Source organism: Salvelinus namaycush, chromosome 33 (genome assembly GCF_016432855.1).
Source record: "Salvelinus namaycush isolate Seneca chromosome 33, SaNama_1.0, whole genome shotgun sequence".
Lineage (NCBI taxonomy): Eukaryota > Metazoa > Chordata > Actinopteri > Salmoniformes > Salmonidae > Salvelinus > Salvelinus namaycush.
In genome coordinates, this window is record NC_052339.1 from 23,594,202 (window position 1) to 23,618,302 (window position 24,101).

The 24,101-nt window shown below is 44.9% G+C and overlaps 1 protein-coding gene across 2 annotated transcripts in view; it reads left to right on the forward strand.

Annotated features, from left to right (window-relative positions):
- The first annotated feature begins 462 nt into the window (after positions 1–462).
- Positions 463–24,101, forward strand: part of LOC120027875 (receptor activity-modifying protein 3-like) — a 39,819-nt gene continuing 16,180 nt past the window's right edge. For both annotated transcript variants that reach the window (XM_038972974.1, XM_038972975.1), the window contains exon 1: positions 463–770. In XM_038972974.1, coding sequence (XP_038828902.1) covers positions 719–770 — 52 coding nt within the window. In that variant the 5' untranslated portion in view covers positions 463–718. The remainder of the gene's footprint in view (positions 771–24,101) is intronic.

Below are 24,101 nucleotides of genomic sequence, written 5' to 3' on the forward strand. Positions count from 1 at the left end.
CAAAAATATTGACATTTCAGCCTGTTTGGATGGGATGGAGTATTGGCCTGCCTGGTGACATCACCTGGTAGTCAATTAGTTAAGAGAACAATAAGAAAGAGAGTTCCAAACCTCTCTGCCAATAACAGCAAGTTTTCAGTCTTCCCCTCCCTACTTCCTGACTAGCACAATTCTTGCTTGAGAAATTGGTTATTTTTGACAATTTGAATAGAAAACAATCACAGTAAGGTACTTAATTGTTACCCAGATATTATTTGATATTTTGATAAAAACGACTGCACTGGACCTTTAATATGCACGTGTCATTCAATAAAATCGTTATCATTCATATTAAATTGTCCATTTCATAATGGTTTCCTGCATATGGAAGGAGATAGGAACGGAGACGAAGGGGACGATCTATCTCCCCTCCTTTCTCCCTCCCTCTGATAGGATGCTAGAGCGCAGAAGTCATTTTAGCAACGAGATGTGCAGGCAAGCTTGCACAAGGACGGTGAGGCAAGAGCACCGAGGACGCGCATCTCATGTGGAGGTTCAGGGCCTGATTTGAGGAGGTATTGCGGAGTTCTACATTTGACTCATGAACTATGAAAGAAGTTGCGCGCGCGCGTGCTTTCATTGAATTTGGATAATTATGGTTTGCCACAGACATTTATCACCCAGTTGAGATTTCATTGAAAGAATCCGAATCGTGTGGGGGATTGTTATTCTCAACGTGATGGATACAAATGCGTTGGCTGTGTTTAAACTTTTAGTGGTTGGAATTTTGGGTGAGTATTCTAGTGTTTTATTGTATAGGCTATTAGTAGTCGATTGGATAGTTTTCTAGATTATTCAAATATATTATTTCTTAATGATTTAATAGCTATTTTTGTGTTGCCACTGTCTGAAATTGAATCTTATAATCGAAAAAATGACAGAAAAAATGCATAACAACATATTAATAACACTCAATAATTCTCAGATCCTTTTGCTTCAAAACTGCTTTCAGTGTTCATTCCATAGCCAATAAGATATTTAAGTTGCATGGCCTATCATCTTTAAAAAGGCTAATAAAAAATATGAAATCAAATCCATCTTGATCAATGACTTCCACAATTTGATATGATTTCATAATATATTTGACAATCACCAAATTAACACCACTGTCTCTTGACCCTGATGGCTATGTAAAAGACTGTATGGTAAAATACCATAAGAATTCATAAAACAATGTAAGAATCTCCATACCAGTATGCTTTTCAGGTAAATTCATGAAAACATGGGTCTTTAAGGGAGGATGACGTTGGATGTCCATTGAAATTAAATATATTTACATTTTTATGTTTTATTTAACCTTTAACTAGGCAAGTCAGTTAAGAACAAATTCTTATTTACAATGACGGGCTACCTGTCATTGTAAGGGGGTATTCAGCGTTATGATTGTCTATAATGATATGCAATCATAAAAACATTGTATGTTCTTTGCGAAATGATATCTTCACTTATCCCAAGTTCATGTTTATTTTTGGTAACATATTCGTCTACATGGACTTGGACCCTATAGAAAGTGCAATGAAAAATCGGACTTTATTGTCCCGGACCCGAGGTGATTTCTCTTTAGGGAGGATTTCTGGTTCTGTCATCAGGAGGAGACAGGAACCCATCTCAGAATACCCAAGAGATTAGATTGAGAGCTGAGGCCCAAAGATTATGGATCAGGGATATACTAAAGTCCCCAAAACTGTCCAGGACTCTCCTGGATAACTGCCATGTAGGCTATGTGCACAGCAAAATTGTCACGTTCGTCGTATTGATGAGACCAAGGCGCAGCGTGGTATGCGTACATACTTCTTTTAATAAAGAATAAACACTGAACAAAACAACAAAACGAACATGAAGCTATATACAACGAGTGCTGACAGGCAACTACACATAGACAAGAATCCACGAATACCCAAGGGAAAATGGCAACCTAAATATGATCCCCAATCAGAGACAACGATAAACAGCTGCCTCTGATTGGGAACCAATTCAGGCCACCATAGACCTACATATGCCTAGACTTACGAATACACCTAGACATACAAAAACCCTAGACAATACAAAACAAGCATACCAACCCTCGTCACACCCTGACCTGACCAAAATAATACAGAAAACATAGAATACTAAGGTCAGGGCGTGACAGTACCCCCCCCCCCCCCCAAAGGTGCGGACTCCCGACCGCAAACCTGAACTTATAGGGGAGGGTCTGGTCAGGGTCATCTACCCTCGGTGGCGGCTCTGGTTCTGGACGCCGCCCCCCATCTTTACACTGGTCCCTCCGCCTTTGTAGAGCTGAACCGTGGCTCATCGCCAGAGGCTCTTGACTGTGGATCGTCGCCGGAGACCCCGGACTGTGGATCGTCGCCGGAGACCCCGGGCTGGGGACCGTCGCCGGAGACCCCGGGCTGGGGACCGTCGCCGGAGGCTCCGGACTCTGGCCCGTCGTTGGATGTTCCGGACTGGGGCCCGTCGTTGGAGGTTCCGGACTGTGGCCCGTCGTTGGAGGTTCCGGACTGTGGCCCGTCGTTGGAGGTTCCGGACTGTGGCCCGTCGTTGGAGGTTCCGGACTGGGTACTGTCGCCAGACGCTCTGGACTGGGTACTGTCGCCAGACGCTCTGGACTGGGTACTGTCGCCGGAAGCTCTGGACTGGGTACTGTCGCCGGAAGCTCTGGACTGGGTACTGTCGCCGGAAGCTCTGGACTGTAGAAGCGCACTGGAGGCCTGGTGCCAGAACTGGTGGTACCGGGCTGAGGACAAGAACCTCAGGGCTAGTGCGGAGAGGGGGAACAGGACGTACTGGACTCTGGAGGCGCACTGGAGATCTGCAGTGTAGAGCTGACACAATGCGTCCTGGCTGGATGCTCACTTGAGCCCGGCAAGTGCGGGGCGCTAACACAGGACGCACTGGGCTATGCAGACGCACCTTAGACACAGTACGCAGAGCAGGATATCCTGGTCCAAGAAGGTGTACTGGAGACCAGGAGCGCTGAGCCGGCACCTTCCATCCTGGCTGGAGGCCCATTCTAGCCCGGCAACTGCGAGGAGCTGGAATAGAGCGCACCGGGCTAAGAATGCGAACTGGAGACAGCGTGCGCATCTCTGCATAACACGGTGCCTGACCAGTCACACGCTCCCCATAGTAAGCACGAGGAGTTGGCTCAGGTCTCCAACCTGACTCAGCCAATCTCCTCATGTGCCCCCCAATTTTTTTTTATTGGGGCTGCCTCTCAGGTCTCCGTGCTAGCCGTGTCCCCTCATATCTTCGCCGTTCCTCCTGCGCTGTTTTCACCTGCCTCCATGGTAGGCAATCCTCTCCTGCCAAAATCTCCTCCCATGTCCAGGATCCTTTACCGTCCAGTATTTCGTCCCAGGTCTATTTTTCCACAAAGCGCTGTTCCTCCTTTTCACGCTGCTTGGTCCTTTTTTGGTGGGTTCTTCTGTCACGTTCGTCGTATTGATGAGACCAAGGCGCAGCGTTGTATGCGTACATACTTCTTTTAATGAAGAATAAACACTGAGCAAAACTAAACAAAATAACAAAACGAACATGAAGCTATATACAACGAGTGCTGACAGGCAACTACACATAGACAAGAACCCACGAATACCCAAGGGAAAATGGCAACCTAAATATGATCCCCAATCAGAGACAACGATAAACAGCTGCCTCTGATTGGGAACCAATTCAGGCCACCATAGACCTACATATGCCTAGACTTACAAAAACCCTAGACAATACAAAACAAGCATACCCACCCTCGTCACACCCTGACCTGACCAAAATAATACCGAAAACATAGAATAATAAGGTCAGGGCGTGACAAAAATAGCCAATGGCCAGTGGAAAATGCAAAGGTTCTGAGATTTACAACCCAAATGGGACATCTTACATGCACACATAATATCCTCAAAAACTGTCTGGAGCACTATGATTTATTTGTTGTAAAATGTATTTTAGGAAGATGATGTAATTAGATCAGAGCTGAAGCACAAGCACCACTGCTCTGCTGAGTAAGGTCTGTCTACTTGAATTAGCAGATAATAATGGTTAGAAAGAGGCATCGGAATTCCATAACCAAGGAAAATGCCTTGGGCTCATCAGCCACAGCTGCTTCCAGTGTAGTGCTGTAAAAAGAATGCATTTTATGCTCAAAAACATCTCTGTAATACAATTCTACTGCTATACGTCTACATTTGGTTGGTACTAGCAGCCAGACCAGTGGTAATAAAGACTTGCTAGTAGTTACTGTATATGTTTCAAAACTCTTGTAAGTTTCCTTATGTGGATTCACTAAAAGGCCTCTTCTTTTAGCTGCCCTCTCAACAGCTGTGTAAATCCTGTACAAAGCTGTATTAATCTTTCAATGACCTCGTAACATTTTCATACACTCCGTGGGCTCATGAACTTGGCCCCTGGAAAGTTATGAAGTCCCCAGCTGGAGCTGTATATAGACTCATGCCTGTACTGAGGCAAAGTACCACATTGTCAACGTACTCTACCTAAATCTCAGTTATGCAGGTTGTCCAGGTTTTCAAAATGGCTCCTGTATTGCATGAGCAGTGTCTTCCATCTTGAGTAGGCACTCAATCAATATCGTGCTCTGTTACTGGGTCACTGCCTCCGATAATGTAATAGTGTTGAGATCGTGCACTGTTATTGGGTCACCGCCTCCGATAATGTAATAGTGCTGATGAGTGAAACCCCCAGTTGGAACCCAGGCCTCTGGCTTGGCTTCCCACTGTCACAGCAAGAGGGCAGAGTAGGAACCCAGGCCTCTGGCTTGGCTTCCCACTGTCACAGCAAGAGGGCAGAGTAGGAACCCAGGCCTCTGGCTTGGCTTCCCACTGTCACTGCAAGAGGGCAGAGTTTGAACAGTGTTGTAGATCAGCCAAGGATAGTGTAGAAAGCAGAGTGCTGTGTGTGTGTGTTTTTGCCTACCTACCTGCCTGCCTGCCTGTGTGTGTGTGCGTATCAGCTCAGCCGTGGCTTTCCTCTCACACTCCTGAAAATAAGCAAGGAACACATACTGTTCTCATATCTCTCAATAAGCAGACATGTTTAGCATTATTGTTGTATGCTTACTGATACAGTAGTTTGAATATGTAGGCCAGGAATAAATACAGGTTTTGTTTAAATGGAGTGTGTCTGTGTAATGTGGTAGTGGGGTATGCTCTCTTGGATTGTGTGGGCGTCTGGAAGAGTACTGTCAGTGTGATTTGAAACTGAGGTGAACCCTCAGTGCCATCTTTCACACCTCAATATGGGTTTTAAGTACTTAAATGGGGTGCTGTGCTGAGTACGTTTTCATGCAAGCTGAACGTTGAGTTCCTATGGAAAGGCATGCAGTGTTTTCTCTGCCTGATTTCAAACTCTTCTCTCACGTTATCTCTCTGTCTCTCACTCTCTCTCACACACACACACGCACACACACACACTTCTCTCTATTTCTCTGCCTACACACAGCAGGTCACAGAGCCACTTTGGCGGTGGGCTTCCCTTCTGTATGGCAACGCTCATATTTGGCAGTGGGCTGCTCTCCTGTATCGCAAAAGTCCTCTTTGGCAGTGGGCTGCTCTCCTGCATGGCAAAGGTCATCTTTGGCAGTGGTCGCTCTCCTGTATGGCAACGCTCATCTTTGGCAGTGGGTCGCCCTCCTGCATGGCAATGCTCATCTTTGGCAGTGGGTCGCCCTCCTGCATGGTAACGCTCATCTTTGGCAGTGGGTCGCCCTCCTGCATTGGCAAGGGTAATTGGCACTGAGACAGATTTGGCAAATGAGCACGGTTGACAGAATCGTAACTTTCCATTACTTAACTCCTGTGCTGTGATTTCCTAGTTTCAAGTTCAAGTTTTAATGTCACGTGCACAAGTACAGTGAAATTCCTTTATTACAAGCTCCCCACATTGCCCTAATCAATAACAACGTAAACCAAAAAATAACAAGGTAGAACAAAATAATAAATAATAATATGTTTCTGGAATTGAATGTCTTATAAATAAGATTGGGGGAAAAAAATCTAAATTAAACCTTAATTTAACAAGAAATCCTAGCAACTTTAATTTGACAGTACCCTAATAACAAATCCTATGAAACTGGTGTGAATGAATGCTTTTCACAGTCAGTGAAGCTTTATCCCTGACTCTCCCCTCTTCTGAACTTATCCCAGATGCATTGCGAAAAGTAAGTATGAAAGCAGAAGTGCTGTGTTGACGATAGGTAGGCACTCAGCAATATGACGTCATCATTGACAGTGGGATGACTTCCTGATCACAGAAACCAAGAACAACATTCAAATAACCAGGATTGCTGCCTTCTTAATGTAGGCAATGCTAGGCATACCTCAAGGGCTGTTGTTGATGTTTGTAAGCAGGAAGTCGGTCACACCCTGATCTGGTTCACCTGTCCTTGTGATTGTCTCCACCCCCTCCAGGTGTCGCTTATTATCCCCGGTGTATATATCCCTGTGTTTCCTGTCTCTCTGTGCCAGTTCGTCTTGTTTGCCAAGTCAACCAGCGGTTTTCCTTGTGCCTATCTTTCCCAGTCTCCGTTTGTTTCTAGTCCTCCTGGTTTTGACCCTTGCCTGTCCGGGTTCCGAACCCGCCTGCCTGACCACTCTGCCTGTTCTGACTACCAGCCTGCCTATCCCCTTGTACTGTTTTGGACTTGGATCTGGTTTCTGACCCCTGCCTGGCCTGATCTTGAGACTGCCTATCATTTGGTACTGTTTGGACTCTGACCTGGTTTATGAACTCTCGCCTGTCCCGACCTGCCTTTGCCTACTCCCTTTGTTATAATAAATATTGGTGCTCTACCATTTGCCTCCTGTGTCTGCATTTGGGTCTCGCCTTGTGCCCTTAAAGTCACGCTGTTGTGTGTGATGATTTCATATAGCTGAGTCTACCCTTAGTACAAGGTTTGTGCAGAAGTTACTCCCTCATAGTTACCAACAATACAAAGTAAGTCATGTAAGATGTTGCATTATTTTGATTTGTGCTCACAAAGTAGTGATTACTTCGCTTTTGTATGGGGTGTTTGGTATTCTTTTTAAAGCCACCGTCGTATGTGACCTCATAAAATGGTTGATAGGTACACCCATCTAGTACTGGGTCGGATCCCCTTGGCCTCTAGAACAGACTGAATTCTTTGGGGCATGGAAACGTTGCTCAGTTGGTATCAAGGGACCTAACGTGTGCCAGGAAAACATTCCCCACACCATTACAGCACCACCACCAACCTGTACCGTTGACTCCAGGCAGGTGGGGCCATGGATTCGCTTCTTGTTTCTAGCTGATAGGAGTGGAACCTGGTGTGGTCTTCTGCTGCAATAGCCCATCCGTGACAAAAACCGACGAGTTGTGCGTTCCGAGATGTTGCTCTGCACACCATTGTTGTACTGCGCTGTTTGTGGTCTGCCTGTTCGCTTGCACCATTCTTGCCATTCTCCTTTGACCTCTCATCAACGAGCTGTTTTTGCCCACAGAACTGCCACTGATGGGATGTTTTTTGGTTGTCGCTCCATTGTCGGTAAACCCTAGACACTGTCCTGTATGAAAATCCCTGAGGCCGGCCGTTTCTGAGATACTGGAACCGGCGCGCCTGGCACCGACAATCATACCATGCTCAAAGTCGCTTAGGTCAATCGTTTTGCCCATTTTAACGTTCAATCGAACAGTAACTGAATCTTTTGATGCCTGTCTGCCTGCTTTATATAGCAAGCCAAGGCCAAGTGACTCACTGTCTGTAGGAGCAAACCATTTTTGTGAACGGGGTGGCGTACCTAATAAACTGCCCAATGAGTGTATATTGATGCTGGTTCTCATGGAAACCATAGCCTTGCCAAGCTAAACTGTTTTAATTATTAGTAGTTTCTTTTGACTTTCGGCCCCTTGTTGCTGGATTTAATGCAACTGCTAGAATGCCAATGGTATTAAATGTATTAATCAACTTACTGAAGATCATGTGCTAATAGACTGCCATGCAATGCCAGTGTTTGTAAAAATATCTGTCCTAAATATGATGTGTTTTGAGAGAACTGAAGGCAGAAAGAGGCTGGAGGATATTCTTTCATTTTTTTCATGAATTAAATAGTTGGCTTGAAGTTGTGAACAGCAGGGACAATCAACTAAATGCCTCAGTGACTTTTCCCCACAGTTTTTTTTCTTCTTTCCCGCGTGTTGGAATGAGTTTACATTTCAAAGGCCTTGGTTAAATGGCTCAGATGCTTCAGCTCCAGCCAATTCACCATGCCGTCATCTTAAGATTCGTTATCTGTAACTAACAGTCTGTATTGGTAATATTGACTGATCCTAGTGATGACACATACCCATTATATCTTCAGCAGTGATTGTCCGGTATCATGTTCCAGAAACATCCTCATCACGTTCAAGCAACTTTGACAAATGGAACATTCTCAGAACGCTTCCAACCTAGACATGTAGATGTTAGAGGGAAATTATCATTATGTGAATAAAAACATGTCTTTAAGCTAAAACAGAGAAAAAACACCTCAAATATTTTGTCAGATTTAGATTGAGACATCTGTTTACACGTGTCCCGTTGTCCACACTCCCCACAGTAACTTTCCTCTCCGAACCGTTGGAATGGGTTAATGTTATAGCCTCTTTGGAAAGTCCCTCCATGGAGTGAGCGTCCCTCACATGATTTAATTCAGGTTCTCTCTTTCCCCAGGCTATGCAGCATTTATTTCTGTCTCTCTTCATCTTGGCCACCCATGACAACCCCTTCCTGCTTTTGTTTGCCAAGTGCAGAGAGCCTTGTCCGCTTTTCCTCAGTCGCCTTTTCCCCTCCTTTTTCCCTCCTTTTTTTTGTCCAATCCCCCAGGGCCAGTGTCACAATCCCACATGGAACCTTCCCCTCAGACCTCGGATTGAGAATGTGCCAAATCACCACAACATCAATGTAATCTTGAGCTTTTGTCCATTGGTCCACTTAATGTTTCATCCCCTCAGTGTAAGCTGAAGTCGGGCACAAGGTGGGCAAATATTTCAGAGCTTCTGGGATAAATGGAATGAAATGTATGTATTAGCAGTTAGCAATTAAGAATTCTTAAAAAAAAAAAAAAAAAAAAAATTTTTTACACTACATTACATTACACTACACTACACTACACATTTTTAAATGTAATTTTGTTCATTATTTAGGTGACTGAGTTTTAGGCGAATGACTGGGGGCCTTCAAGGGAATTTGGTGTTAAGTCATTACATGTGGTTACGTCTGCCCAGTTTCAATTCAGTAAATTTGATTGAGTTGACTTCAAAGATCACGCCCACCATGCTCAGAGGTACATTTTCTATTTGGGCTGATGCCTGTCTTCCCCCATAGTGTAATGGCCTTATTGAAATATGAATTATGTTGTCGAAGGGATTAGTTGTGTCTGAGAAAAATAATCAAAGTGCTTTGATCAAAGCCTGTTTTAGGTGTAGATCATCTAAGAAGATGATGATCAGATTGCCTGTTGGAGATTTTTTTTTACTGTTCGTCTTGAATTAGTTATATAATCTTTTGCAGCAATGGGTTTTGTATCTAATCAGTGGGCAAAACTGGTTGCAATGATGTCTTTATGATGTCTTTTAAGACTTCAAGGTCAGGTTATATACTGCTTGTATAAGGATAAAAAACAAAATATGTATTTACCATGATGTCTTGATCTCACCATGGGAAAAGCATCTATACCTGGTTGTAACAGAGACCAGTTTGTTCTAATCTAGTTATGCGGCAAATAACCCGCAATTAAAAAAAATCTTAGCAGAGGTAATTTCAACGTTCTCTTGACAGACTAAATAACGGGATCCAGCCCTCATTCTCCCAAGTGCAATAAATAAGACAGGCCTGGTGACATTGCTACACCACTCTGGTAGCTTATTCTTTTTTTATACTCCCCCATTAGGGCTCTATACACAATAGCGTGACAATGAAAAATGTATTGCTTTTAAAGTATGTGACTTTAGACACAGAACAGTACTTAAAGGGCAACTCCACCACTTTTCAATCTCATTTTCATTATCTCCAGCACAATACCAGTGTCACAATACCAGTGTCTACATACAGATGTAGGATCTTCATTTGATCACCTTGCTGCAGGAGAACTGTAGTGTATTTGAGTTTTAAAAAAGGCTTCTGAAGTTTGTAATTTCCACTTTGAAATTTTAGACTTGAAAAATGTATCAACCTCATGATGATGATGATGATAATAATAATAATAATGTATGACACTTTAGCAGACACTTTTATCCAAAGTATTCAGCTTAGTAAGGCAGCAGAAAGCTAAGTACATAACAGAAATAAAATGTATTGAAATATTGGGCAAAATATCAGAATTGGGCTGCCTGTGTAAACGCAGCCACTGTCCACACACAGTTTTACATGTGACCCTTATTAGATTTGCTTGATCACACTGATATAGCCTCTAAAATAGCCACGCAAAAAAACTCTTCAGGATTGTATCAGGATTGAGAACCACATGAGAAGAAAATTGGAACTTGCTTACATATTCTGGAAAAAATCTGATAGGTATCAGATATGCCACACGCAAGCTAGTGCCATTTGTTTGTTTTCCCATCAGATCCCCCTCATTCTCAGTAATGATTTATATATTGATTGCAAAGGATTCCAATCCTGGTCCACAAAGGGTGCATTTACACAAGCAGCCCAATTCAGACTTTTTGCCATTAATAACTGGTATTTTGACCAATTAGATCAGATCTTTTGACAATAATTCGGCAAAAGATCAGAATTGGGCTGCCTGTGTAAACACAGCAATATAGATTTTCTCTATCTATCCCAACATGGCCAGTACTAGATGACTGCCTTTTTAACCTTTAGAGCACAGCCTTAGCAGGAAGCGGTTTGTACTTTAAGAAGTGACAGACAAGCTTCAAATAGATAGTAGAAGAACCTTGGGGAACCTTGGCCAGTCGTTAGTATCACACTTACATCCTCCAATTGTCGCTGTGACAAGGGGAACGTGCTTATTTCTGCCCTTGTGGTGAGAGTCAATTTATAAAATCACAGTTAATGACAGAAATTTGGACAATAGCAATGTTGAGAGCTGACTATTTCAGTTATTCCTGCAGTAATGGCTTCTATGTTTTGGATGAAGGCTTTGAGGGCCGCAATGTCTATATTATCAACCAAAATAAATTGCTAGACGTACCCCTTAATTATTATATACCCGGACCATCTGTACTCTAATATGATATCTGTTTAAATAAAGGCTCCCGTTTGAAATGGACTTCAATGAGCTCATTCTACTGGCCTCATTTATTCATTGAGGAATCAGAAGACTGGTTTGAATGTGAAGGATTGTTAAAGAGATAAGATTATAACCATGTAGTCCTACTATACACCCACATCTATCTTAAGAAAATAGGTCTACAGTATATGTCTCTCTTTCTCACACACTCTCTCTCTCTCTCTCTCGCTATGACATCTCCCCATGTATCCCAGTAGACAAATTGTCTTCATTGATCATTCGATTTTTTGTTTTTCTCAAGTAATCAGCCGCAGAGCTTGAGCAAAAACAAATGCAGAATTCTCCAGCTCAACTTCAGAGTAATAGAAAAGCGATAGGTCAACATTAGCAGTGATGTCGTTAAGCACCAACAGAAGCATACAGTGAGTTGAGATGGAGCCAAAGAGCCTTCCTCTATGCAGACAGACAGCCATACGGCCAAGGGAAGGGGGAGCAGTGGTGTTGTCCTTCTTTTTTTTAACAGCCGGAGCTGTACTTGGCAGGGTGAGTAAGTGTCCTCGACTCCAGGGCCCAGCGAAGAATGACGTCTTGACCCCTACAGATAGAGTAGATGGCAGAGGACAGACTGGTACTTTTCTGATTACATTCGGGGTCTGGCCCTGTGTTAACCTCAAGCAGCCTCAAGGAAATGGCTGGGAGATTAGAACTATCACATTTGAGAAATTAGCACTTTTAATTAAGCCTGGTCATGGTCTCTGAGAAATGTCTCCAATTTAACGTTCCTCGGCTTGTAACAAGGAAGCTAATCAAGAAGGATGTAGACAAACATACCATAATGACGTCATGTCATGTCACAACCCCTCCTCCATCTGTAATGTGCCCATTACTGTTTTTCTAGATGTATAGTGTATTAGTAGTAACAAGGCAGGCAAATATTATGAGGTATTTCTAATGGGAACCCTTCTGGTTTGTCAGTCAACATGAATGTGCTAGAATCTACAGTATCTGTTCTTTCCTTGCCTCCCCTTTTCCCGAACACAGACCCATTACATCATATTACTTCACATAAAGATGATCTGAAGCTCAAACAGTTAGTCTGCCTAAGCCCCACTACAGTACGTACTCAATTTTTGCAGTAGCTACATTTTTCACCCCACTTCATCACACTCGTACACTCAGCTTTAAGTGGATATCTGTGTAAAGAATATGCATATGTATATGCCAGACAAGTTTGCAATTCAGGAACATGGCGATGCGACAAGGTGAAGCCTTTGTATTTCCTGCTTTAGTCGACATTCTCTACCTTCAAGGTCTTAAGTGTTTCAACCACAGGACTATATTAGGCACATGGAGGGGCGAGGTGCGGGGAGGTGTTGACAAGACTCAGAGTCTCAACAATGTCCCCATGAAGATGAAACCTAATGGGAAGTGTTATGCTTGATGGCCCTGCACTTGGCATAATGCTGTATTCTATTTTTATTATTTGAACCTGGCATGTTTTAGGTCTTGGAGGTGTGGCTTTTATGGCTTCTCTTAGACTGCTGCTACTGTAAATGGATTATGTGGTTGCTAGGAAGAAACTAATTACGATACTGTCTCTACAATTTGAAAACAGCATCTTCTTTTATAGCCCATATCTATTTTAGTTTTTCCTGCCCTAGAATAATGTTTATTTTCTTTCGAGACAGGATGCAAATGAATTTCTCAGCTTTCTGATATCCTTGTAGTGTGGAAGAGAGACAGACAAGGCTTGCTAGCTGGAGGCTTATAAAAGTGGAATTTCTCCATTAATGGATGTATTTGGCCCTGTGACTGCTGTGGAAATGTAAACCATGAATATCAAGAGACGCCTATTATTTAGTGTGAGACTTCAGCTTTCTAGTTGCTGCTTCTCATAAACCATGTCATCCTATTGCCAAGTGAGAGGATACAAGGCTACAGTAAAGATGAAGGCTGCCAAAGTAGTAAAAGGTTTATGCCACATTTGGAAAACACTAGACGTATTAGGGATACAGTGGTTTCCATGACATTGAGTGTCATTCGTGTTTCCCTTCCAGACCTTCTATATCACCCTTTATGTAGTATGACTTGTCCTAATGTGAAACATCTATTTAGTGGTCATGAAGTGCTTATGAATGCTCTATAAAGACTTTATAACTTGTTGGTTTAAAGTGGCACCGTAAGACGTTTTTCTACTTTCCACAAGAACAGCCGTCAACGATTCAGTGTGGCAGTGTAGGTTTATCAGAGAGATTTCATTTTCACGGTGTGTACTCAGAGCTACCTCGTACTGGATTCACTGTTGGATTGTATTTTGGTCCTGGCGTATCTTTGCAAAACCATCACTGAAGTGTGACACAGGAGGGAAAGAGTGAAATAGCACATCAATTCGGATGGTCTCGCTTTCCCAACCTTTAGGGATACAGTGGTTTCCATGACATTGAGTGTCGTTCGTGTTTCCCTTCCAGACATTTCAGGCGAGGTGCAAAGGCCCCCCAAAGCAATTTCCAGACCAATTGGAAACCAAATCTGTCAATTGAAACTCTTTCAGGTAGGGGGAAAGAGAGCCGTGTGCCACCTATACAATGGTGGGGGGAGCACTGTGTGCGTATAAGGGATGCCGAGTGCCCTTTTGTTTTTAGATGCCAACATGGTCTCATGGGCAATTTGTATTATTCTGTACATAAATCTATACACTCCATTAGTATGATATGTTATGTTACGTTAGGCTACATTATGAATGGAATAGTGGTCGTACAATATCATACGAATTAGAGGACGTATAGTATCAAATCAAATTTCAAATCAAATGTTATTTGTAACAAACTTCATAAACTGACAGTTAAATGCTTACGTACAGGCCCTTTCCAACAATGCAGAAAGAAAGAAAATAGAGAAATAATAGAAAAGTAATAATAATAAAGTAGTAATAAATAAGTAATAAATGCACAATGAGTAATGATAACTTGGCTATCTATATACACGGTTTACCAGTACCGAGTTGATGTGCAGGGGTACAAGGTAATTGAGGTACTGTAGATATGTACATACTGTATGCAGTGCCTTCAGAAAGCATTCACACCCCTTGACTTCTTCCACATTTTGTTGTGTTACAGCTTGAATTTAAAATGGATCCAATTTAGACACAATATCCCATAATGTCAAAGTGGAATTATGTTTTTGAAATGTTTGCAAATGAATTAAACATTGAAAGCTGAAATGTCTTGTCAATAAGTATTTAACCCCTTTGTTATGGCAAGACTAAATAAGTTCAGGAGTAAAGATTTGCTTAACAAGTCAGAAGTTAATAATAGTGTTTAGTATGATTTTTGAATGACTATGTAACGTCCTGACCAGAGTTCTTATGTGTTTTGCTTGTTTAGTGTTGGTCAGGACGTGAGCTGGGTGGGAATTCTATGTTGTGTGTCTAGTTCGTCTGTTTCTGTGTTCAGCCTAATATGGTTCTCAATCAGAGACAGCTGTCAATCGTTGTCCCTGATTGAGAATCATATATAGGTGGCTTGTTTTGTGTTGGGGATTGTGGGTGGTTGTTTCCTGTCTTTGTGTTTTGTCTGCACCAGCTAGGACTGTGACGGTTAGTTTGTTTTGTCATTTTGTATAGTGTCTTGTTTTGTGTTTATTAAATAATGGAAAATTACCACGCTGCACATTGGTCCTCAGATCCTTCTCACCTCTCCTCGTCTGAGGAGGAGGACGACTTAGACTGCCGTTACAGAACCACCCACCAAACTCGGACCAAGCAGCGTGAGTACGAGCAGCAGCGGCCCACTACACAGGAATCCTGGACATGGGAGGAAATTCTGGAGGGTAAAGGACACTGGGCTCACATTGGAGAATATCGCCTCTCTCGGGAAGAGATGGAGGCAGCTAAAGCCCAGGAGCGGTGGTATGAGGAGGCAGCACGGAAGCGTGGCTGGAAGCCTGTGAAGAAACCCCAAAAATTTCTTGGGGGGGGGGGGGGCTAAAGGGTAGTGTGGTGAAGGTAGGTAGGAAACCTGCGCCCACTTCCCATGCTTACCGTGGAGAGCGGGAGTACGGGCAGACACCGTGTTATGCGGAAGAGCGCACGGTGTCTCCTGTACGTGTGCATAGCCCGGTGCGGGTTATTCCACCTCCCCGCACTGGCCGGGCTAGATTGAGCATTGAGCCAAGTGCCATGAAGCCGGCTCTACATATCTGGCCTCCAGTACGTCTCCTCGGGCCGGTGTACATGGCACCAACCTTACGCATGGTGTCCCCGGTTCGCCAACACAGCCCAGTGCGGGTTATTCCACCTCCCCGCACTGGACGGGCTACGGGGAGCATTCAACCAGGTAAGGTTGGGCAGGCTCGGTGCTCAAGGGAGCCAGTACGTCTGCACGGTCCGGTATATCCGGCGCCACCTTCCCGCCCCAGCCCAGTACCACCAGTGCCTACACCACGCACCAGGCTTCCTGTGCGTCTCCAGAACTCTGTTCCTCCTCCACGCACTCTCCCTGTGGTGCGTGTCTCCAGCCCAGTGCCTCCAGTTCCGGCACCACGCATCAAGCCTCCTGTGCGTCTCCAGAGCCCTGTACGCACTGTTCCTTCTCCCCGCACTCGCCCTGAGGTGCGTGCCCTCAGCCCGGGACCACCAGTGCCGGTACCACGCACCAGGCCTATAGTGCGCTTTGAGAGTCCAGTGTGCCCTGTTCCTGCTTCCCGCACTAACCTTGAGGTGCGTGTCTCCAGTCCGGTACCACCAGTTCCGGTACCACGCACCAGGCCTATAGTGCGCTTTGAGAGTCCAGTGTGCCCTGTTCCTGCTCCCCGCACTAGCCTTAAGGTGCTTGTCTCCAGTCCGGTACCACCAGTTCCGGCACCACGCACCAGGCCTACTGTGCGCCTCAGCAGGTCAGAGTCGGCCGTCTGCCCAACGCCGCCTGCACTGCTCGTCTGCCCAGCACCGTCTGAGCCATCCGTCTGCCCAGCGCCGTCTGAGCCATCTGTCTGCCCAGCGCCGTCTGAGCCATCTGTCTGCCCAGCGCCGTCTGAGCCATCTGTCTGCCCAGCGCCGTCTGAGCCATCCGTCTGCCCAGCGCCGTCTGAGCCATCCGTCTGCCCAGCGCCTTCTGAGCCATCCGTCTGCCCAGCGCCATCTGAGCCATCCGTCTGCCCAGCGCCATCTGAGCCATCCGTCTGCCCAGCGCCATCTGAGCCATCCGTCTGCCCAGCGCCATCTGAGCCATCCGTCTGCCCAGCGCCATCTGAGCCATCCGTCTGCCCAGCGCCATCTGAGCCATCCGTCTGCCACGAGCCTTCAGAGCCGCCCGTCTGTCCCGAGCCATTAGAGCCGTCCGTCAGTCAGGAGCCGCTAGAGCCGTCCGTCAGTCAGGAGCCGCCAGAGCCGCCAGCCAGTCAGGAGCCGCCAGAGCCGCCAGCCAGTCAGGAGCCGCCAGAGCCGCCAGCCAGTCAGGAGCCGCCAGAGCCGCCAGCCAGTCAGGAGCCGCCAGAGCCGCCAGCCAGTCAGGAGCCGCCAGAGCCGCCAGCCAGTCAGGAGCTGCCAGAGCCGCCAGCCAGTCAGGAGCTGCCAGCCAGTCAGGAGCTGCCAGAGCCGCCAGCCAGTCAGGAGCTGCCAGAGCCGCCAGCCAGTCAGGAGCAGCCAGCCAGTCAAGAGCCGCCAGCCAGTCAATAGCCGCCCTCCAGTCATGAGCCGCCCTCCAGTCATGAGCCGCCCTCCAGTCATGAGCCGCCCTCCAGTCATGAGCCGCCCTCCAGTCATGAGCCGCCCTCCAGTCATGAGCCGCCCTACAGTCATGAGCCGCCCTACAGTCATGAGCGGCCCTACAGTCATGAGCGGCCCTACAGTCATGAGCTGCCACTCAGTCCGGAGCTGCCATTAGTCCGGAGCTGCCATTAGTCCGGAGCTGCCTCTCTGTCTTGAGCTACCTCTCTGTCCTGAGCTACCTCTCTGTCCTGAGCTACCTCTCTGTCCTGAGCTACCTCTCTGTCCTGAGCTACCTCTCTGTCCTGAGCTACCTCCTAAATCATGTGGGGGCCTTGGGGAGGATTCTTAGGCCAAGGTCGTGGGCGAGGGTCGCCACTCAAAGGACGCTAAGGAGGGGGACAAAGACAGTGGTGGAGTGGTGTCCTCGTCCTGCGCCGGAGCCGCCACCGCGGATAGATGCCCACCCAGGCCCTCCTCTTGAGTTTTAGGGGTGCGTTCGGAGTCCGCACCTCAGGAGGGGGGTACTGTAACGTCCTGACCAGAGTTCTTATGTGTTTTGCTTGTTTAGTGTTGGTCAGGACGTGAGCTGGGTGGGAATTCTATGTTGTGTGTCTAGTTCGTCTGTTTCTGTGTTCAGCCTAATATGGTTCTCAATCAGAGACAGCTGTCAATCGTTGTCCCTGATTGAGAATCATATATAGGTGGCTTGTTTTGTGTTGGGGATTGTGGGTGGTTGTTTCCTGTCTTTGTGTTTTGTCTGCACCAGCTAGGACTGTGACGGTTAGTTTGTTTTGTCATTTTGTATAGTGTCTTGTTTTGTGTTTATTAAATAATGGAAAATTACCACGCTGCACATTGGTCCTCAGATCCTTCTCGCCTCTCCTCGTCTGAGGAGGAGGACGACTTAGACTGCCGTTACAGACTACCTCATCTCTGTACCCCACACATACAATTATCTGTAAGGTCCCTCAGTCAAGCACTGAATTTCTAACACAGATTAAACCACAAAGACCATGGAGGTTTTCCAATGTCTTGCAAAGGGCACCTGTTGGTAGATGGGTAAAAATAAAAAGCATACATTGAATATCCCTTTGACCATGGTGAAGTTATTACTTACACTTTGAATGGTGTATCAATACACCCAGCCACTACAAAGATACAGGCGTCCTTCCTAACTCAGTTGTCAGAGAAGAAGGAAACCACTCAGGGATTTCACCATGAGGTCAATGGTGACTTTAAAACAGTTACAGAGTTTAATGGCTGTGATAGGAGAAAACTGAGGGTGGATCAACAACATTGCAGATACTCCAATACTAACCTAATTGACAGAGTGAAAAGAAGGAAACCTGTACAGAATAAAATATTTTAAAAACATGCATCCGGTTTGCAATAAGGCACTAAAGCAATACTGCAAAAAAATGTGGCAAAGCAATTCCCTTTTCATTCTGAATACAAAGTGTTATGTTTGGGGCAAAGCCAATACAACACATTACTGAGTATCACTCTCCAATTTTCAAGCATACTGGTAGCTGCATCATGTTATGGGTATGCTTATAATCGTTAAGGACTGGGGAGTTTTTCAGCATAAAAATGAAACTGGATGGAGCTAAGCACAGGCAAAATCCTAGAGGAAAACAGGGTTCAGCTTTCCACCAGACACTGGGAGATTAATTCACCTTTCAGAAGGACAATAACCTAAAACACAAGGCCAAATCTACACTGGAGTTGCTTACCAAGAAGACAGTGAATATTCCTGAGTGGCCAAGTTACAGTTTTAACTTAAATCTACTTGACAATCTATGGCAAGACCTAAAAATGTTTGTCTAGTAATGCTCAACAACCAATTTGACAGAGCTTAAAGAATTTTGAAAAGTATAATGGGCAAATGTTGCAAAATCCAGGTGTGGAAAGCTCTTAGACTTACCGAGAAAGACTCACAGCTGTAATCACTGCCAAAGGTGCTTCTACAAATTACTGACTCAGGGGTGTGAATATTTATATTTCTGTACTTAATATTCAATAAATGTGCAACATTTTCTTAAAACATGTTTTCACCTTATCATTATGAGGTATTGTGCATAGATGGGTGAGAAAAAAACTATATTTAATCCATTTTGAATTCAGGCTGTAACAACAAAATGTGGAATAAGTCAAGGGGTATGAATACTTTATAAAGGCACTCTAACTAGGTATAATAAACAGTAGCAGCAGCGTATGTGATGAGTGCAAAAACGGTCAATGCAGATTGCTAAATAGTTAGTCTGGGAACCTTCAAGCTATTTAACTGTCTTATGGCTTGGGGGTAGAAGCTGTTCAGGGTCCTGTTGATTCCCGACTTGGTCCATCGGTACAACTTGCTGTGTGGTAGCAGAGAGAAAAGTATATGATACGCCTTACCTGGTTGTACAATAGCATACGAATTGGATGAAATAATTTTTTCATACATTTTGGAGGCCTTCTTGGTGGACGTATAGTAGTGCACGTATTTATCTGAGACCAGGTTGACTCTTGCAGGAGAATTAAGGGGATAATTTACGGTGGAGATTTGGGAAACTAACGACAAATGTTAGATGACTTTATGTAGCAGGTTAGGTGAATTGGGTAATGTTTAGAATAATGGTTAGGGAAGGTTACCTATAATGCTACAGTTGTCCCCGACGCGACACGAAAATGCAGCCTTTGGATTTCTAGACTGTTGCGGATTAGACCATGATACGTCTTGGAGGTGCTCAGAAATACCTAAAGTATATTTAGCATGGCATTGATGCCAGGCTGGGATTGCAAATAGTATTAAAGGTTTGGCAGGGGGAAGGGGAAGGGGGGGGGGGGGTAACATTGAAGGTTTGGCATTAAAAACAAATGTGACGCAACCCTGTATTCGCGTCATGCCCTGCTACTGTTTGAAGTTATCAGGCATAGCAATCACAGACCTCTATGCTTTGAACACATATCCTGCAGGAAGAAATTGCTAAATTTAACTTGGCTGCTCAACAACAGTTATCCCCTGGTTGAGACTGAACTGAACAGGATGGTTTTTGTAATCACATATGAAGGAAAAATCAAAACTGTGTGTTCACTCAGAATGCTTAGACTGTTTCTTAAGGACATTTGTGGTAACGATTCAATATAGAACAATGACAAAGTCTACGAAGATACCTGTTTTAATGTGCTTAGCAGCTCTGGTACAACATAGATATTCTAAGTGAACCTGCAGTGCGGTTTACCTTTATCTGTGATTGTTTGAATTGGGGCTTAAGACTGGCACTTGAAGGGAAAAAAACAAGGACAACATTTTTCTGCCTGGTATCATTGAGGTACTGTAGTTATAATAGGGAGATAATGGTGGGAGAGTGAGACAAGGAAAGACTGAGGTGAAAACGAAATGAATGAGCGAGAGTGTGAGTGTGTGTGTTTACGTGTGTATTCTCTAGTAGGTACTTCAGTGGTGCACCAGTTTTGGACAGCTGTCCCACTTAACAGGATTGCTACACAGGCTTATTGAAGCAAACAAGCAGCTGGGTCAGGGAGGAGGATGGAAGATTGATTATGTGTGTCCCACACTTGGCAGTGCCAGCACCAGCGCCAAACAACAGACACTGCATGGAGTCGGACTGAGGGTTTCACGCTGCGCCATAGCAACTTGCCTCCCTCTCTGTCTCTCAGTGCTGTGCTGTGGTAGAGTATGCCCGCTAAGCAGCATTTCTCAAACCTCTCCTCAGGGATTCCCGCCACATGTATTTGATCTATTCCCAGAGCTAGTGTAGAGGATGGCTAAGGGAAACGCTACGGTCTTCCTGGGACCTACAAGTACCATCTCCCCACAACCAGAAGGTGCTTCTGGAGTATGTTGTGTTATGATGCAAAGGGTTGTGGATTTCCACTCTGTCACCTAATTAAACTTGTCAGCTAATCATCAAGCCCTTGTCTAGTTTAATCATGTGTGCTAGTTCAGGGTTACAACAGAATTGTGAAACATCTGGGGCTCCCCAAGGAGAGGTTTGAGAAACACTGCACTAAAAGCTCAGAGAAAAGTTCCACCTCCTATCCTATCCTATCCTGTCCTATCCTATCCTGTCCTATCCTATCCTATCCTGTCCTGTCCTATCCTATCCTGTCCTATCCTATCCTATCCTGTCCTATCCTATCCTGTCCTATCCTATCCTATCCTGTCCTGTCCTATCCTATCCTGTCCTATCCTATCCTATCCTGTCCTATCCTATCCTATCCTGTCCTGTCCTATCCTATCCTGTCCTATCCTATCCTATCCTATCCTATCCTGTCCTATCCTGTCCTATCCTATCCTATCCTATCCTGTCCTATCCTATCCTGTCCTATCCTATCCTATCCTGTCCTGTCCTATCCTATCCTATCCTATCCTATCCTATCCTATCCTATCCTATCCTATCCTGTCCTATCCTATCCTGTCCTATCCTATCCTATCCGGTCCTAACCTATCCTATCCTATCCTGTCTTATCCTGTCCTATCATATCCTATCCTATCCTGTCCTATCCTGTCCTATCCTATCCCATCCTGTCCTATCCTGTCTTGTCCTATCCTATCCGGTCCTATCCAGTCCTATCCTATCCTATCCTATCCTGTCCTATCCTGTCCTATCCTGTCCTATCATATCCTATCCTGTCCTGTCCTGTCCTATCCTATCCTGTCCTATCCTATCCTATCTGGTCCTATCCTATCCTATCCTGTCCTATCCTATCCTATCCTGTCCTATCCTATCCTGTCCTATCCTATCCTGTCCTATCCTATCCTGTCCTATCCTATCCTATCCTATCCTGTCCTGTCCTATCCTATCCTATCCTGTCCTATCCTGTCCTATCCTATCCTGTCCTATCCTGTCCTGTCCTATCCTATCCTATCCTATCCTATCCTATCCTATCCTATCCTATCCTATTCTATCCTGTCCTATCTTGTCCTATCCTATCCTATCCTATCCTATCCTATCCTATCCTATCCTATCCTGTCCTATCCTGTCCTGTCCTATCCTATCCTATCCTATCCTATCCTATCCTATCCTGTCCTATCCTATCCTATCCTGTCCTATCATATCCTGTCCTATGGTGCCCTGCAGCGTTTGTTTGTTCCTTGTTCTTTGTTTAAACTCATCTGTTTTTGTTGCTTTGCTTTTAGTACTTTAATAAGGTTTTATGTTGCATCGGATTACCGATTAGGCTACGGTAGAGCGACATGAAGTGCGTACAGTGGATTATTCTCCTACTTGGATTCCCTTTGCTTGTACCTAAAACAGGATGCGAATCTATGAGAAAGTTGGCGGCACCACACATCCACAACAGCAGAAACTCTTACAATGTAATAACTCACATTCGGGAGAACAGATCAAAGGGGACATACTTGCAGAGATCGTGAGACAAAACAACCTGGGTGAAGGACTATTAAGTAGGAAGAGGAAAAGGGGCAGGAAAGGTGGTGTGCGGCAGAGGTTGAGAAGGAACAAAACAAAGATTCCGCTTCCAACTATCCTGCTCTCCAATGTCCAAACGCTTAAGGTAAAAATTGACGAATTTTGGGCAAACTCACAGTATCTATATGAATACAGGGAGGCCTGTGTGATGGCCTTTTCTGAAACTTGGCTGTCGGAGGCGGTGCCCGACTCTGAAGTCAACCCTAACGTATTCACCATCACTCATATGGACAGAGAGAGTGAAGCTACTGGTAAGGAGCACGGAGGCAGTCTGGGTTCTGATAAATGATAGATGGTGTAAAACTACGATTGTCAGGAAAACAATCTGCACTCCTGATACAGAGCTACTGTGAGTGTCACTACGCCCCTTCTACCTCCCCCGTGAATTCACCATGCTTTTTCTGACAGTTGTTTATATCCATCCAAGAGCAAACAGTGTCAATGCAGCTGACATCATTTTTAACCTCACTCAATGTTTAACCTCACTCAAGAGCTTGATGTGATTTTCCCCGATGCGCCCAAATTCATCATGGGGGATTTCAATGGCTGTACTCTTAAGCGCAATTTGAGGACTTACACCCAGTATGTGACTTGTCTAACAAGGAAAACATAAGATCATTGACTTGTGTTACGGCTCGGTCCCCAAAGCGTATTCATCCTTGGCCAGATCTCCACTGGCTGGATCAGATCATAATACTGGTCTTCTACGACCAACTTAGAGACAGTTACTCAAAAGGGAGAAGGTGGTGGAAAAACAAATACAGGTGTGGGACAATGACAGTATTGATCAGGGATGCTTTGACTGTACCACCTGGAGTGTATTTGAAGAATCATCAGCTGACCTGAACGAGTTGACTAATGTAATACCTGGCTATATTGAATTCTGTGTTGATTTGGTGATCTCAAAAAAAAACATGTAAGATATTTCCTAACAACAAACCATGGGTGACCAAAGAATTGAAAGTGGTGCTTAATAAGAAGAAACAAGTGTTTGCCTCCGGGAATCGACTCGAAAGAAAAGATGTACAGAGAGAGGTGAACAAAGAGATAAGAAGGTCGAGATTACAGTAAAAGGACAAGGTGCAACAGCTAATGTCACAGGGAGACTCAGTCTGCCTGATTGAGAATTAAGAATATGGCAAACTCCCCATTGAAAAAGGAGGCAAGGTATTGATCCCTGCCTGGATGAGAGGGTGTGCCTCTCTACAGCCAATGAACTAAACAAGTTCTTCACCCGCTTTGAAACAGGGGTCGCCCCCGCTGCCCTGGCTCGTCTGGAAGAGGATGTCATGGCAACCAAGAGTGCGCTTGTCATCGATGAGGAAGTCGTACAACAAGTGTTCAAAAGCAAAGGAGCACGAAAGAGCCCGGGGCCTGATAACATAAGTGGTCGTGTCTTCTGTTCCACTGTTCCACTCAGCTGAGGGGTGTCTTCTGCTCTGTCTTTCAGCGGTCCCTGGGTGCATCGGAAATTCCATCTTTATGGAAAAAATCTGCTGTTGTACCTGTCCCAAAAACCTTTCATCCATCTGCATCAAATGATTACAGACCTGTCGCTCTGACCTCTCTTAAATTTCTTGAAAAGATCATCAAGACATACAGTTGAAGTCGGAAGTTTACATACACCTTAGCCAAATACATTTAAACTCAGTTTTTCACAATTCCTGACATTTAATCCTAGTAAAAATTCCCTGCCTTAGGTCAGTTAGGATC